General features: G+C 39.1%; 5 protein-coding genes across 5 annotated transcripts; 3 read left to right on the top strand and 2 right to left on the bottom strand.

The window, feature by feature from the left end:
* The first annotated feature begins 934 nt into the window (after positions 1-934).
* Positions 935-2586, top strand: LOC131774411 (uncharacterized). Its single transcript, XM_059090423.2, has one exon. The coding sequence runs from the start codon at positions 1215-1217 to the stop codon at positions 1929-1931; it is 717 nt and encodes a 238-aa protein (XP_058946406.1). The 5' UTR covers positions 935-1214; the 3' UTR covers positions 1932-2586.
* A 553-nt stretch (positions 2587-3139) lies between these two features.
* LOC131774428 (BTB/POZ domain-containing protein KCTD6-like) lies at positions 3140-4234 on the top strand. The gene has a single exon (XM_059090441.2). The coding sequence runs from the start codon at positions 3240-3242 to the stop codon at positions 3876-3878; it is 639 nt and encodes a 212-aa protein (XP_058946424.2). The 5' UTR covers positions 3140-3239; the 3' UTR covers positions 3879-4234.
* A 1076-nt stretch (positions 4235-5310) lies between these two features.
* LOC131774432 (BTB/POZ domain-containing protein KCTD6-like) lies at positions 5311-6364 on the top strand. The gene is made up of 2 exons (XM_059090446.2): positions 5311-5381; positions 5711-6364. The coding sequence occupies exon 2, from the start codon at positions 5721-5723 to the stop codon at positions 6357-6359; it is 639 nt and encodes a 212-aa protein (XP_058946429.1). The 5' UTR covers positions 5311-5381; positions 5711-5720; the 3' UTR covers positions 6360-6364.
* Positions 6365-7113: 749 nt separating this feature from the next.
* LOC131774410 (beta-1 adrenergic receptor-like) lies at positions 7114-9405 on the bottom strand. Its single transcript, XM_059090422.2, has 2 exons — positions 9149-9405; positions 7114-8193 (listed from the first exon to the last, which is right to left on the bottom strand). The coding sequence occupies exon 2, from the start codon at positions 8062-8064 to the stop codon at positions 7114-7116; it is 951 nt and encodes a 316-aa protein (XP_058946405.2). The 5' UTR covers positions 8065-8193; positions 9149-9405.
* Positions 9406-11560: 2155 nt separating this feature from the next.
* LOC131774409 (adenosine receptor A2a-like) lies at positions 11561-12493 on the bottom strand. The gene has a single exon (XM_059090420.2). It carries the CDS (start codon positions 12491-12493, stop codon positions 11561-11563), a length of 933 nt encoding a protein of 310 aa, XP_058946403.2.
* Between the last annotated feature and the right edge of the window lie 1945 nt (positions 12494-14438).

A 14438-nucleotide genomic window follows, 5' to 3' on the forward strand; every position in this document is an offset into this window, starting at 1 on the left:
ATTAACTTTGAACGCGAGCTGTTAGGATCTTGTGCTTTTGCCATATTAATACAAAAGTACGAATAAACAGCAAGACAGGCTCGGAGTACTGATTACAATGTCTACCACAAACTCCACTTTGAAATGTCCTCGAATTTCATGTTGGCCGGGAGATGTATACACATAACTGCTCCTAGATCTCTTTGTTGATCAGAAATGATATGATCAGAGTCTCGATATTTGATTTTCACTCAAACGCTACATTCTCCGGTCTTCTCAGACGGTGCAGTACAAAACAAGTCTTCCAGTCAACGAGTCGCACTTAGCTTATGTTACCCCCGCTGACCTGCATGCTTTATAAATAGCTAACATGCCTTGTTCTTGCCGCGTACAACTTTAAACAAGTCTGACCTTTCTCTCACGAAGGAAGTGTCACAATAACGCCTTTGGATTGGATTCGGCGAGAATACCCTACAGAAAAGCCGCCATGTTCGTGTTGAAAGCAAACGCGAAGCGAGTGCCGAACGTCCTTTCACCTGCTACTGAAATGAAAGAAACATCCCAGCCGTTCGGTAGATTAGGGTAAAGACAGAATGGTTTGCTCTTTACAAAAAGCGTAACCTTTCTAGAGAATTACTGATTAAAAAGAGGCAATAAAGCAAAAAGCTGGACCTTAGGTCTTCGATTTCCATGATTGAGTATTTAAAAATGGTGTAGCTCTTGCCCTCGTGTGCTTTTCATAAAAACTAAAAATTGACCTTGAGCAGAAAGGGTTTTCATCTCCGTTATCGTCTTTTTCTTTCCTTCTCAATTTTCGCTCGGCGTATTCAATTCTCCTTTGTAACTACAACGTGGTGTTGACAATGGCACATTGTACTCTCCAACAAAGCATTTTAATCCGGCTCCTGTCAAGCGTGACCTCTTCGGCAATGGTCAGTCATGTTAGATTGATCGTAAATAATCGCCTTAGGCCTAAGTAGTGCATTGTAATTAGTCGGTAACTTAGGAGAAGTATTCTTGCGGGTTAGTAAACAAGAAAAGCGAGGAAATAAGGAAAAGCGCGATGTGGTCATCTTTCACTCGAAGTATTCGCTAATTTAATCACCCTCCTGTGTAAGAGGGGCTGAAACAACGCTTTTAAAACGCGAGGCGATTTATCAAGTAAACCAATTCAATTATAATCTGAATAATGATGGCAAACAACCAAGTGGTAATATCAAAAGCGAGTTGACAACATGCCTCACAGGCAATGCTTTCAACGTTCAACACTTCCAAAGCTTGTCGATGATCATCTTTCCTCTGGAAAAGGCAAAGAATGGATGCCAACGTCGTCGCAAGTCAACGCAAGAGAAAAACTCCGCTTCCAAACGCACTCTGATAAAATTTCAGGCGGTATTCAATATTGGCACAAACACAAACTTAAGCCAAGCGAGACACGAACACGAGACACCATTAAGGAGACGAAGAAAGTAAATAACCTTTCACATCAGCCTAAATGCACTGCTTGTGGTGGTTTGCTCTCTCATCGAATGAGCCTGAAAAGTATACACTCGAAATTTACTGAACGTCATTCGAAGTGCGCATTCGGACGTGAATATTGTGATGTAATTGGTCCATGTGCGGAATGCTGTTTGACGGAGCAACGTAATGCTATTGTCAAGAAACAGTCTGTGGAGTTTCCGGGATTGGAGGTTACACCAAGAAGACTTGTGGCACCAAACCTGGTCCAAGTTATGATGCAGCACAGTCAGATTGAGCTCGGAGATAATGCATCTGAACTTTCTCAAAGTCACCAGGGTAGGAGCGTCCTCGAACTGCCACTCATTCCTGTCGACACGCTGAGGTATATGAGGCGGGAAGCTGGGAGTAGCAAGCATAAACGAAATACTTTCATAACAGATCAGGAACCAACTTTTAAGAAGTACATAGAGATTCGCCTTCCAAAAATCTGACACAATAAGTTTTACTCGGAATTAGCTTAGAGACACAGGAACCTGTAAGGGTGATACTGAAAATCAAAAGTTCGCCTAAAGTTAACTTGAACTCAAGTGCTAATCCTATTCACCGAGTTAAATATGCATAATACAGTGTCTCTCTTTTGGCTGATGGACTGATTTGAATGACTAACGTGTGTGAATAAATCATTCGTCGAAGCAATTTACTGTTGGGTTTTGCAGCTTCTGTATATAAACATAACGCTGATAAAATTTTGTTTTTTGCTTTTTCTTTCTTCCTTTCTTTATGGTGACGAGATGTTGTAGTTTTCCCTTAAGAACATGTCACGTTAATTGGAGAAAAGTACCGCCCTTGTCTTCAGTCAAAATGTCATAGATACCAGGAGGACCATTATGGTATCTCGACAGTTCTCAGATAAAAGCCGATAATGCCCTCCGTACACTAGTACAATCGTAAAGGGGGAGATAGAACTCTTGCTTCGACGCCAAGTTCTAATTGTGGAAAATTTGAGAATCTTATAAAACCGTATATTATCGCATAACATAGCAGTCTTTTGAAGTCACGTATTGAGACTCTTCACACCCTGACCCTATGAATTTCTGATGGACCGAATGATCTCCATCTCAAAATGGTTATTAAACTGAAATTGTATCAGTTTTGTTTATATTCCGGAGATTGAAGAATGTGGGAGTGGAAATCAAACGCTACTGTATCTTAATATGTAACAATATAAAGATATTGAGCAGTTAGAAATTATCTAAAAATTGATATTGAGTAACGTTAGTAAATTCGAAATTCACTTGCAAGTCATTGATAGACGTGGATATAGTGATTTAAATTTGTGATTATAAATAGCATCATTTTTTTTAGGATGCGAGAGCTTAATCTTTCTCGAGCACAAGACGATCTAATAAGTCCAGTTTACCACAACGATTCCTTCCGCTGCGTTTAGCTATTGTAGCAGTACTTAGTCCACTTAACTTGTTTCAATTATGGGCATTAACCTCATTCAAAATGATAGCCATTTGAAGATAAAGGCCTTGTACACACAAAGTAACTGTAAAGTTGTTTCGTGCGCTTGGCGGGTCCATTAAGCATATGCTAATGAGAATTACAAGGCACGACATTTTAAAATGTGTCGTGACAGAAAAGACCGATTTAGATTGATATACTACAGCTCACGTGACTTTTGGAAATGTTTATTATGGTGGGCTTCAGTAGTAACAGTATCAGTTCGTCTCTCTTTTCACTGGAAACAGCTTGCACAATTCACACTTCAGTCTCCTATTTCGAGACAACCAAGTATGGCCGAACCTCCAAGAGTGGTGGGTCTTAATGTCGGTGGTCATATTTACACAACCACGCTTTACACTGTCACTCAGTATTCCGACTCAAAACTAGGAAAGCTTTTTAGTTTAGAGAGCCAGGTACCTAGGGATCAAAAGGGAAACTACTTCTTAGACAGAGACGGTGTGCTGTTTAAACACGTCCTCAACTTCTTGCGCACGAAAAAATTGATCCTTCCGGACGACTTTCAGGATTTTGAACAGTTTGAGATTGAAGCCGCGTTCTATGGGATTAAACCGCTTGAAGAAGAGGTTCAAAATGCCAAGAAAAACAGGAAGCTCATTAGCTCCGGCCCAGAGATTCTACGGCTTTTCTACAGCTCGAAGACGCAGCTGGTGTTGGCTGGTGGGTTGGCGGTTATTCAGAGGCTCGTGCCCAATGTACGAATGTTGGGTGGAAATGTCCTGAGCGGCTCTGCCTACAACTTCAAAACGAATGACAAGATCGTGGAGGGAGGACAAGCTAAAGTTCCGATTAAATTGGAACAGTTAGATGCTTTTTTACAACATGTTGTCGACGAGGGTTTTGAGGTCAAGATGTCAACTTTCTTTTTAGATGGTCACGCAAGTCAGGCCTGGGTATTCGTTCGTAAGTAATGCTGCAAAGAACGACTCATGCCATGAACCTGTTTTAACAAAAGAACTCCTATTGAATGGTAGAATCATGAAATCTCTTAGCTTTTCTGAGGAAGACACATCTCGTCTTTTACTGCGTCTAACTATAAACATGAATATTGTCAAATCAATATACTGTGTAGCAATAGAAGTGCCATTAGCGCTATCTGGGAGTGGTTATTATTGTGCCTAAACAGATATTGCAGGTGAATGGGAAAGAAATGAAATACCTTATATTGAAATATAACACGTGGAATTGTAATTGTACTTTTACGTTAAAATGGCTCGAAAGTAAACATTAACAAATATGAAATTCAGGAATAAAATTGTCCATTGTCCGATAGCATAACGCGTTCTAATTTTCCTCTCGAATTGGTTTGCGTTCCCCTTGTTTAAAATATATTTGTTCAGGGAATTCATTTTAAAATTCGAAAGTTCGTGGTAGGTCTTACAACAGTGAGTGTTTTGACGGAGAACACAGTTTTCATCGTTACGCCCCTCTTACTTTTGTAGTTGTACAATATATTCCCAGTCGTCTCCGTCAATCTGTCAATTAACCCCCAATAATTGCCTAGGTACACGTAGGATTCTGCAGAAGTTGTGAGGTGATTGGTTTCCTTCTTCCCTTAACTTTTTTATTAAACATTTTGATAATAGCTCTTTTCCATGACAAAATGAGGGAGATCAGGCTAAGGTAGGAAATTATTTGCGCAATACACAATCCCTGGATTTTTTCTGTCACTCATCTGTTTATTTTTTTATGTCAACGGACAATTGCCCTGCTTGCTTAGGCTCTTTAATTGGGGCGGTGTTCATTGGTCCAATCAATATCCCTCTTGATCTCAGAGTATAGAAAAGTGGTCTGAAAATCTGATTTGCTTTCGCCAAAAGGTCTGGATAGCAGCAGATATGTCGCGAAGTTAAGAGGATATAAAACATTTTTATGATTTGTTTTTCCTTCACACCTTTTCTGGACCAGCTCGAGTGACGAGTGGCTTTTATTTCACACCGGATACGAGGATGGGACTAGCTGAGAAACTGATGAAGTCCTTTCCAATTCTGAAAGTGCTATATTAGAGTAATTAATTTTTAACGGATTTTTTATTCTAAATGGAGAAAAAGTATATTTCTAAACCTAATTCTATGCTGATAAGGGCAGTCAAATATCTAATTTAAATCTTAATTTATTCTTTCTTTTTCTCCTTAATTTTCTCTCTTTTGTTTTTTTCCCCGAAAATGTGAAATACGACTCCAGCAAAAGAAAACAAGAAGTGAAAACGGGGCACGTGCGTTAATAAAGCCTTGCATAGTAGCTGAATTGCTTAGAAAAGGGTACAATTTTTAATTCAGAAATCTTGCGTGACAAAACGCGAATGACACGCCACAATCGATGATCATTACATGACGTGTCTCGCAGTCGACATGCCGCCATATTATTAAGACGTGGCTACTTTTTCCGCTGGTCTTCGATACTGAGAATTTAAGGTATGTTCAAGATATTTTTTGATCGATTATGCAAGTTCTGTTTATTTTCCTAGCAAAAGGTAAACGAATGTCACGTTATTTACTCAGATTATTCAAATCTAACCACCACCACCGTCACCGAGGTTCTTTCGGGATGTAGATTCAGTAAAAATTTCAAGTTTTCACACTGCCTCTACTCTAAAAATTGTCCACCGCTATGTTTGATTATGTTGTCACCGTTTTGCCAATGTGTGGAGTTCTCAGATATCTTTCGAACGACAACTTACCACTGTGTTTACCTCAAATGAAGTTAGTTGACGTGCGTAGGGGTTTCGGTTTTCCTTTAACAGCACACGTTTGATGAGAATGGACGAAGTTCAAGAATTTCCATCCATAATAGACGTAAACGTTGGAGGCAATGTTTACACCACATCACTAGCAAGCCTTACAAGATTTCCAGACTCCATGTTGGGGGTCATGTTTAGTGGACGGCGGCCGGTGGCGAAAGATTCTCGAGGAAATTTCTTCATCGATCGTGACGGGCCGATGTTTCGGTATGTGTTAAATTTCTTGCGCTCTTCCAAGTTGAATCTACCTGACAATTTTCAGGAATTTGATCAGCTTGCTGAGGAGGCCGATTTTTATCAAATTCCTCGTCTCATTGAAGCCTTGAAAAAAATCAAATTAAGCAGTACTGTGGGAAGAAATCAAGTGATTCGAATAACTCTGGACAGAGATAAGCACGGATTAGAGACGTTGCTGACGGTTTTCGCCGAGAAGCTCATCTTACAGGAGATATTTAGAGGCTACGACTGCATCTGTAGCCCTCTCGTATTTTCGTTCGATAAAGAACAGGCGGACTCATCTACTACAGCGATTCTACAAGAAATCACTAATTATGGTTTTGAGGTGATGACAAGCCTCTCGCATCCTGAAGACAAATCTATTAATGAGTGGTTTTTCCTTCGCAAGCGCAAGACAAATGTACCAAATTCTTAATTTTAGTACCGAGTGACTGTTCTTTTGCTCTCTTTTGTAACGATTTTTGCCATTGCCATGACTAGTAAATTGAAGACTAATTCCTCCATTTTAATATCCAACATCAATATAAATACTTTATTTTCTAAAACATTTCGAGCTAAGTCAAGCTGCTGTGGAATTATTTAATTTTTGGTCGACCTGTCGCAAAACTAAATATCATCTGCTCACCTTTCCATCTTGCTAGACATTTTTGGAAACCTCTTTGTCACACATTGTAGTCTTTATTCGTCGGCAGAATAGGCGTTAGTCTTCATGCATATTGAGGCGAGGGGGTGGTGAGGTTTATGGTGCGAAGCTACCGAGAGGCGGGCGCGAGGTGGGCGCGAAGTGAGCGTGAGACGGGCGTGAGGCGAGGAGACACGCGCGTGACTCAATCCTCGCCCCCACCTCGTGCTTGCTTCCGCTCGGCATAAACGCACAGAAGTGACACCTGTTCTGCTGGCGAAGTCTGCTTATATATCATCCAAATCTTTCGCTGAGTTCCTTGGTGAAAAGAAGATTGCCTTATCTTTTTACGCACTTATTCTGTTATTGTTGCTGTTTATAGATATAAGGAAACAAAGTGGGTTTTGTTTCACGAATGATTGGGAATGATATGGAGGATTGCTCCCTCGTTTTCGTGAATTTATTCCGAAACTTACCGGAATTTGTCCACCATAACATCATTTACAGGTGTAGGGAATGCTTTTTATATTTTTATATTTTTTTATATTTAGCTCCGTAGGGAGAAATATTTGACGTAAATGACTGTATTTTTTTTGCGGCCCTTTTCCGTCCTACAAGGTGCCGTTGGAGGCTCCATCATTTTATTGGCAGCTGCAGAAACAGAACTTATCCCTTGGCGCGCTGAGCGTCTTTTAAACTGCCGCCGAAAATCCTGCTTAACAAATGCGTAAAGTAAAGGATTTGCTAAGGAAGAAAGTGCCACGGTATAAAGAGAAGCTTTTTGAAGAGCGTCAGGGGATAAGTTAAGCTTGTTCAAACTGGTAACTGTTGTCATATAAATGATCGGCAACCATGATAACACAAATATCATTACAATAGCGAGAAAAACTTTGGTGACTTTAGCCTCTGCTTTCATTCTTTTGCATTTATGAGAACCAGTGGCGTGAGAGTGTTTGCGAATTTTCTGTTGGTGTTTCCTCAAATTCTGACCAATTTTGTAGTAGGCAAGAAATATTGCTGCGTACGGGATGACAACAAAAAAGCCCATTAAGCAAAAGAGATACACTTTGTGAATGACGATATTGTAATCTGTCTTCCATGTCAGAGGTAAGAGAGCAACGAGTAAGGAAATTGCCCAAATCACGATAATCATCTTTGAGAAGTGTTTCTTCACTGTTTCCTTGTACTGGAACGGTTTGGTAACAGCAATATAGCGATCCCATGTGACCAAACAAATATTGCCAACACCAGCCAACAGAACGAAAGCAACCAAGTAGCCTTCTGTGAAAGCTACAGGCGAATATGGCCCACTAAGGTGAACGGGAAAGAAGAGTCCGCCCGTTAAAATGTCTGAAACGGCCAAAGATACGAGAAATCCGTTTGTGTAAGTGCGAAGTTGAGCGTTTGTTACTACAGATACGCAAACGATGATATTGGCAGCCACAATGAGGATTGACATAGAGGCTAAAATGACGAAGTGCAAAGTCACATCTACCATTTTAGTATTTCAACAATGGTGAAGAAATGATTTCTTGTTATCGAACTGTTTAACTTCCCTGTAATGTGTATTCCCGCCTTTGTGGTATTGAATACTGGTTGCCTCATCGCAAGTAAAGCCTAATAACATCTATTGAAATATTAAACAAATGTTAATTCTGTTATTTGCATAGGCGAGGAAATGATAGGAATATCAACACACATGCACCAATTAAAATGCTTAGCTCAGTGCCAAAAGGCTTTTGCTTCGCATTTGATTTTCCGGAACACTTTATGTTCATTTCCTGCCTAAAGGCAAATGTCTGTCACATTCAGAATCAATATTCCATTCTGCTGTTCCGTGATATTTTTAGTGACAATTGCGAGTGCAAACGAACGAGAAGCTTCTTCGCTTTCGCAATACCTATCAGTATACCGCTATCCTTTGTTCAGAGGCACAATAACACATTTCTGCAAATACGATGAAAGGTTGTCAAGAGGGAACGGATGAATAATACGTGAATCAATTTTCATGACGTGATGAATTATTCAATTTGAATGGATTAAACGTTTTTCAATGTTTTATCAGAGGCCACTGATGGCTGCAATGAGTCGGGTGCAATCTCTAAAAAGTTTTGCTTCCTGATTAAAAAAAAAAAATTTTTTTGGGGGGGAGGGGGGGTTATCGTTTGAATGATTTGCTAGTAAGAAGAAGAGATTAAAAAAAATTCACCGAACAATAAACACGAAAAAGGTAAAACTTAAAGGATTTGAATAATATAATTTTTTCTCGTTTTGTTTTGGTTAAGTGGCGAACTGAAAGTTACAAGTAAAATTATTTTCCTATAGGCAGCAAATTATCTGAAATTACCCAGTTTTATGCCACCGCCAATATAATTTACTAGGGGTGGTTTAAATATTCTTACTTTCCTTAAAAAACTTATATCCTCGTCTAAACTGCAATCATTTATGTGGAGATGTCATGCTTAGATTTCCTCACGGTAGCCGATAATTTGGTGAACTTTTTGTCGAAAGATATCTTAGTAAATTTGTAATAATGGGAAACTTTAAAAAATAAATGATGAACTGTTGTAATTGAATTTTACCTCTGTGAATCTGTTGTCAGTAATTTAACCATGTGTCTTATGAGAAGCTTTTCTTGGTCGATTTAAAGCAAGTTTAAGTTCCTCATATCAAGGCCATTTTTATCTGCACCAAGGGCTACTTGAAAGATAGGGCCTTTACCGTCTCCAGATATGAATCAGTGGTAATGGCTTTCAGATAAGTGTAGTTCATTTTCTCAACGTGTAAATTTTGTCAAAATGTGGAGGTCATCCTAAATGGAACTTTGCGGTGATAAGATCAAAAGGTGCGAAACTTTCGCTCAATTTGAAAGGTCGTCCAAGTTAATTTCAAGGGGATATGCAGGCCACGCTGGAATAACCTTCAGCTGATTACTTTTTAATCAAAGATGCACCTGGCGTGTTGAAATATTTTGTAGATCGCCGAGCAGTGGGTAGTAAAAGAAATTCATCTTAAAACAGGATTTAATGACATTTTTGTGATAAAAAAGAAACCAAAGCACTCTAATTCACCTTACAGTAACTCTGGAATCTCTTCAACCTGAATCAAGTTGTTTTCATGAAGCAGAAAGAGATGGATACTACCGCCAGAGAAGAGAAGTTTTGTCACCCCCGAGGGGATATGTATGTTGAATGTGTTTGTTTGATAGGTGGGTTTTCCAGAGCCTTTTTTGCATTTAGATGAGGTGTAGCGATGAAAAATATTGCGCAAGACTAAACAAGACTAGTACGACGCCACCTTTGAGCGAATTATTTTCTAATTTTGGATGATTACTGTGCCAGAAATAATTTCCTTTCTTTGCGCAATCTTTAGAAACATATTACATATTGGTGCTTATCTATAATGCAGTGGAACGGAGAATCTTGTTTTCCATGTCTTCGTCTGCGTTATCAAAAAAGTATAGGAAAAAATATCAGATTCAGGTCGATATGACAACTAAACTAAAACGAAGTCTATGGCAAAAATTTTCACTTACGGGTGAGAGATAATTTTTACAATTCAGGTGAATCTTTCACACGCCGTGATAGTGCCAGCGGGGTGAAATGAAAACAAAACAAAACAAAAAAACAGACAGTCGAATGTGATCAGTTCCTGAAGTTTAAAATATGATAATATCTGTTCATGGATTTTTCTAGATTACAGTGGAGTTTACATGGGAAATAATTCGTTGAAAGATATAAGAATTAAGAGAAAATCATGAAACGTAAAATTAGTCATAACATTTTGGTATCATAAATTATTCAAAGACTAAAGTTTGAAATATGTAGCGCAAGTTTACTCTTACTCTTAGGGTTAGGGTTTACATTTACCTGATTGGAGGTATGCCGAATGGTTCAGGTGTTCTTAACTGGCTGATAAATTACTCTACCATCCAGCCATGGGTTAAATATGCCTCTCTATTACCTGATCGATTGACTGTAATCGTCTTTGAGAGCGAATTATTGATTCCTGTCAGGGTATGACAAAGTGATTCAATAGACTGTTCCAGGCTCTTTGTATGTCAAAGAAAAGCGAAGGGGCAGGCGAGCGATAAACGATGGAGTGGTCTTCAGGGAACCACGCCATTTTGCGCGCGCCCACTCTTTGGCTCATTTCAGCTAACCACAAGCCTAGCACAGACTAGCGGTCGAACGATCGATTGACTAAGGATAAGTTGTTTCAGTCTTTGTTTTATTGAATGATCGTATTGTTCATTAATTTAATAAATTACTGTTTTTATTCACTGGTTCATGGATTCATATGAGTTGATTATTATTTCCAATTTGATGATCAAACTCTTCGGCGGTTACTCCCTTTATATTTTGCAAGCGGGAGTCTTCAATTTTTTCAAATTTTGTTTGATGAACTAGCACGGCCTCAATGTGAAGGAAACCAGTTATTCCTGTTCGTGCTGTCTACTGTGAGGTCGTTATAGGTGTGATTTTCCCTTTAGTATTGTTCAACCAATACGGTCCACTAAGTTGGGTGCTTTAACCTCCAACCCCTGAGAGTGATTCGCATCTAATCTCTCTCTCTAAAATATCACCCCTGGGTCACACATTCAGGTCACGAGAAAAAGGAAATGATCGCCAACTAAAGAAGCTCTTGATCGTTAAACAAGTTCTCCTTGTGAGCAAGTTAAAAAAAGGTGTAGAGAACAGTATGGAGAATATGCTTACTGATGTTAGGATGTAAAGGGTCAAGGATATCAAAGACACTGAGAGCTTCACAAATCAACTTGCTGTCAATGCCCGATTGACCACTGCAGGCACATGCAGTCCACCAATTTAGATTTCCCTTGAAAATCGTTTTCGCCGCTTCCATTTAGTCTCTGTACTTCTAAAAAGCAAAATAACCATCTCTCAGTCAGGTATGAAAGGACTGATGCAATTTTGATCACAGTGCGGCAGTGCATGAACAGTAATGGTTGGGATCTAATTCATTAATTGCGATACTTAGACACCAGTGGTAGGGTTTCTCAGCTGGAGAGCCGTGTCATGCGTAGTATTCCCTTTTTGTGTGATCTCTATATGATTCTTTAGACTAATCGGATGAATCTGTGCATTCATATTTTGCCTGAAAATCTTTCTCACAGCAGTTCTGAAATCCTCTTTCTTGAAAGTGTACAGTGCAGGGTTTATCAAGGACGACAGACCCAGTGTAAATATGGAAATATTGGGCAAAAGAACAGGCACGATGTCGGGTCTACCAAGCGCCGTTGCTGATGTCATGTAGATGATCGGCAGCCAACAGAGGACAAAAGTAGCGATCAGAATAAGGCAAACTTTGGCAACCTTTGCTTCTGATGAGAGCCTCTTCGCTTGTTCCCTCTTACTTGTCGATACCGTCATCTCCTGAACGATCTTGAAATGCTCGCGGAGCGTCGCAAAAATCAAGCAGTAAGCAACAAACATCAACATATAAGGAACAAAGATAAAAATCACGATTTCCACAAAGATGTAAACTTTGTGAATCAAAAGATGGGAATCAGCTTTCCAGCAGAGTGGTATTAGCGAAAATACAACTGCCACGACCCAGGCAGTCAGTAGCACTTTCGTAAAGTATTTCTGTATTAGATAAGAATACGAGAACGGATGGCGGATAGCAATGAGTCGGTCAAAGGTGATGCAGCAATGGCTGGTAACTCCTGACAACAGAATCACAGAGACAATATATCCGCTGGTGGCCGATTCCGGAATCGTTAGAAACACAGGAAACAGTACAGCACCGAGTAAAATATCGGATACTGCCAGAGAAACGAGGAATCCATTCGTGTAAGTTTGCAGAGATTTGTTGGCGACGACCAAGAGGCATATTGTTACGTTAGCAGCCACTACTATTACGGACAAAATAGTTATCATAACGTTTACGATGGAATTTTCAGCCATCTGTCATATCCCAAGATATGAAATTCTTGCTCTTCGTTATTCTCTGATCTTTCTGAAGTATTAACTTAGCGTCCGGCAGACCAGCATCCTGAAGGACACAGCTTTATATTGATGTAAGCAAAATTAATCTATCAAAGCCGATATTTCTTAAAGTGACAAAACTGAAAATATGTTTCTCAATCGAAGAGTCTCGACCCTTAAAATTGGTGTGTATATCGCTTTCAGTCACTGGGTAGTTAGTCTTACATCCTAACATCATCTTATAAACATATATCTTAAGGTGAGTTCTTATCCAGAAGACTTCACGCAGATTTAATGAAAGAGCAAGTTGAGCTCTCAGTAAGTTATCATTCAAATTCAAATTTAAATTGACATGTGAAATTATCTTTGTACCAATAAGGACGATGAACGAACACTTTTTGTTTGGTATGCACGCTTGCCCTGTCTATCTCGGCAATCTGTTATTACCCTTCGGCACTTAGCACCAACGTTTAGCACTTGGAGACAGCTCGTAACCATATGCTATTTTTTGTCTTTTTTCTCAGGAGAGGAATTTAAAAACGATTCTTTTTACAACAAAATTAACAGAGGAAGACAGTTTCCAATTTTCATCGCGTTGCCAGTTAACTTATCTATGATTTTCCTGATTCAATTTCGAAGGAATGGATTTTCTACGGCGTTTTTTATCGAGAACGTTTTACGAGGGTAAACAAAGAAAAAAATCATCAGGAAATCTTGACTGCAAAGACTGCGACTTTCTCAAAATGCATTGATGCGCAGCCTTTTCGCTTTAATTTGCTACAAGAAGCACTGATCAGAATTTCGGAACATTTCATTAATACGATCTTGGGCTGCAACAATCAGAGAGATTTCAACAGCTTGTCGAACTGAAAATGTAATTTTGGTATTATTCCTTTCACACGGTCCAATGTGGGACAACCGGTAACTATCATGAATTTTTCATTTCATTTTTGTTAGCGATATCGTGTTGCGGTGTATAAATTCAAACTAATTGACGAATCACGTTATGACGCACATCTAATACAACGCCAGAATCGAGGATTACGAATTTTTCCGAAATATCTTTACAAACAAACTCTTTTCTATTAAGACTTTTGCCACACGTTCAAATTAATAATGCTTCAACGCAAATGGCAGATCAGAATTTTCCGGAATTATTATTGGAATACAAATATGGGTTTCACCAGGGTAATTATTTTCATTCGCCGAAAATCTTGCCATGACCACAGAATTATTAGGATTTAAGCATTTCTAGGAATCAGCACTTAACTAATATCGGCCAAAGGGTCCGAAAAGTATTACTTTTCAGCCTACGGATAAACATAAGGTCTTCGAGAGTTGTTCACTCAGCATCGCGGCAAGCCTTGCAGAGAACAACTAAGCTTTCATAGGTATTAACGCCGTTTTAATTTAGGCTAGAGGCTTTGCAGATTATTATCTTTTTGCACACGGATAAAAACAGACTCCACGCGAGTAATTCATCGCGGCACATTTTGCAGAGCTCAAAGCAGTATTATGAGCTCAGCTTTCATGGTTATTAATGCCTTGGTCCGGCGAGAGACTCGTGACGAACATAAGTAGAGATCAGGGTTCATCTGTTCTCTTTCAATCGAAAAAATTTTCCAAAAAAAATTAAATACGGGAATCGAAACCTGGTACTGCTTTTGGTGACATGAAAGGTGTTGGGGAACGAATGTAGCGCTGTTCATGTGAAGACCTAAACTAGTTTCGTTTCCTAGAGGCCTTCAAAAATTAAATTGTCAATGGAGATTTACATTTACAACACACCTTGAGTTTCATTATTCAAAATGACCACATATTTGATCAAGTGATCTTCTTATTTGATAGGGTTACTCACCCCAGCTTTTATTATTGAAAAATGATGAACTTATCGAAATAATTTTCAGAAAAAAAATTATTGTTA

This window comes from Pocillopora verrucosa, chromosome 1 (genome assembly GCF_036669915.1).
Source record: "Pocillopora verrucosa isolate sample1 chromosome 1, ASM3666991v2, whole genome shotgun sequence".
Lineage (NCBI taxonomy): Eukaryota > Metazoa > Cnidaria > Anthozoa > Scleractinia > Pocilloporidae > Pocillopora > Pocillopora verrucosa.

Bases quoted from the DNA above. Each gene is read 5' to 3' on its own strand.
- LOC131774411 (XM_059090423.2), top strand. From the start codon at position 1,215: ATGCCTCACAGGCAATGCTTTCAACGTTCAACACTTCCAAAGCTTGTC.
- LOC131774428 (XM_059090441.2), top strand. From the start codon at position 3,240: ATGGCCGAACCTCCAAGAGTGGTGGGTCTTAATGTCGGTGGTCATATT.
- LOC131774432 (XM_059090446.2), top strand. From the start codon at position 5,721: ATGAGAATGGACGAAGTTCAAGAATTTCCATCCATAATAGACGTAAAC.
- LOC131774410 (XM_059090422.2), bottom strand. From the start codon at position 8,064: ATGGTAGATGTGACTTTGCACTTCGTCATTTTAGCCTCTATGTCAATC.
- LOC131774409 (XM_059090420.2), bottom strand. From the start codon at position 12,493: ATGGCTGAAAATTCCATCGTAAACGTTATGATAACTATTTTGTCCGTA.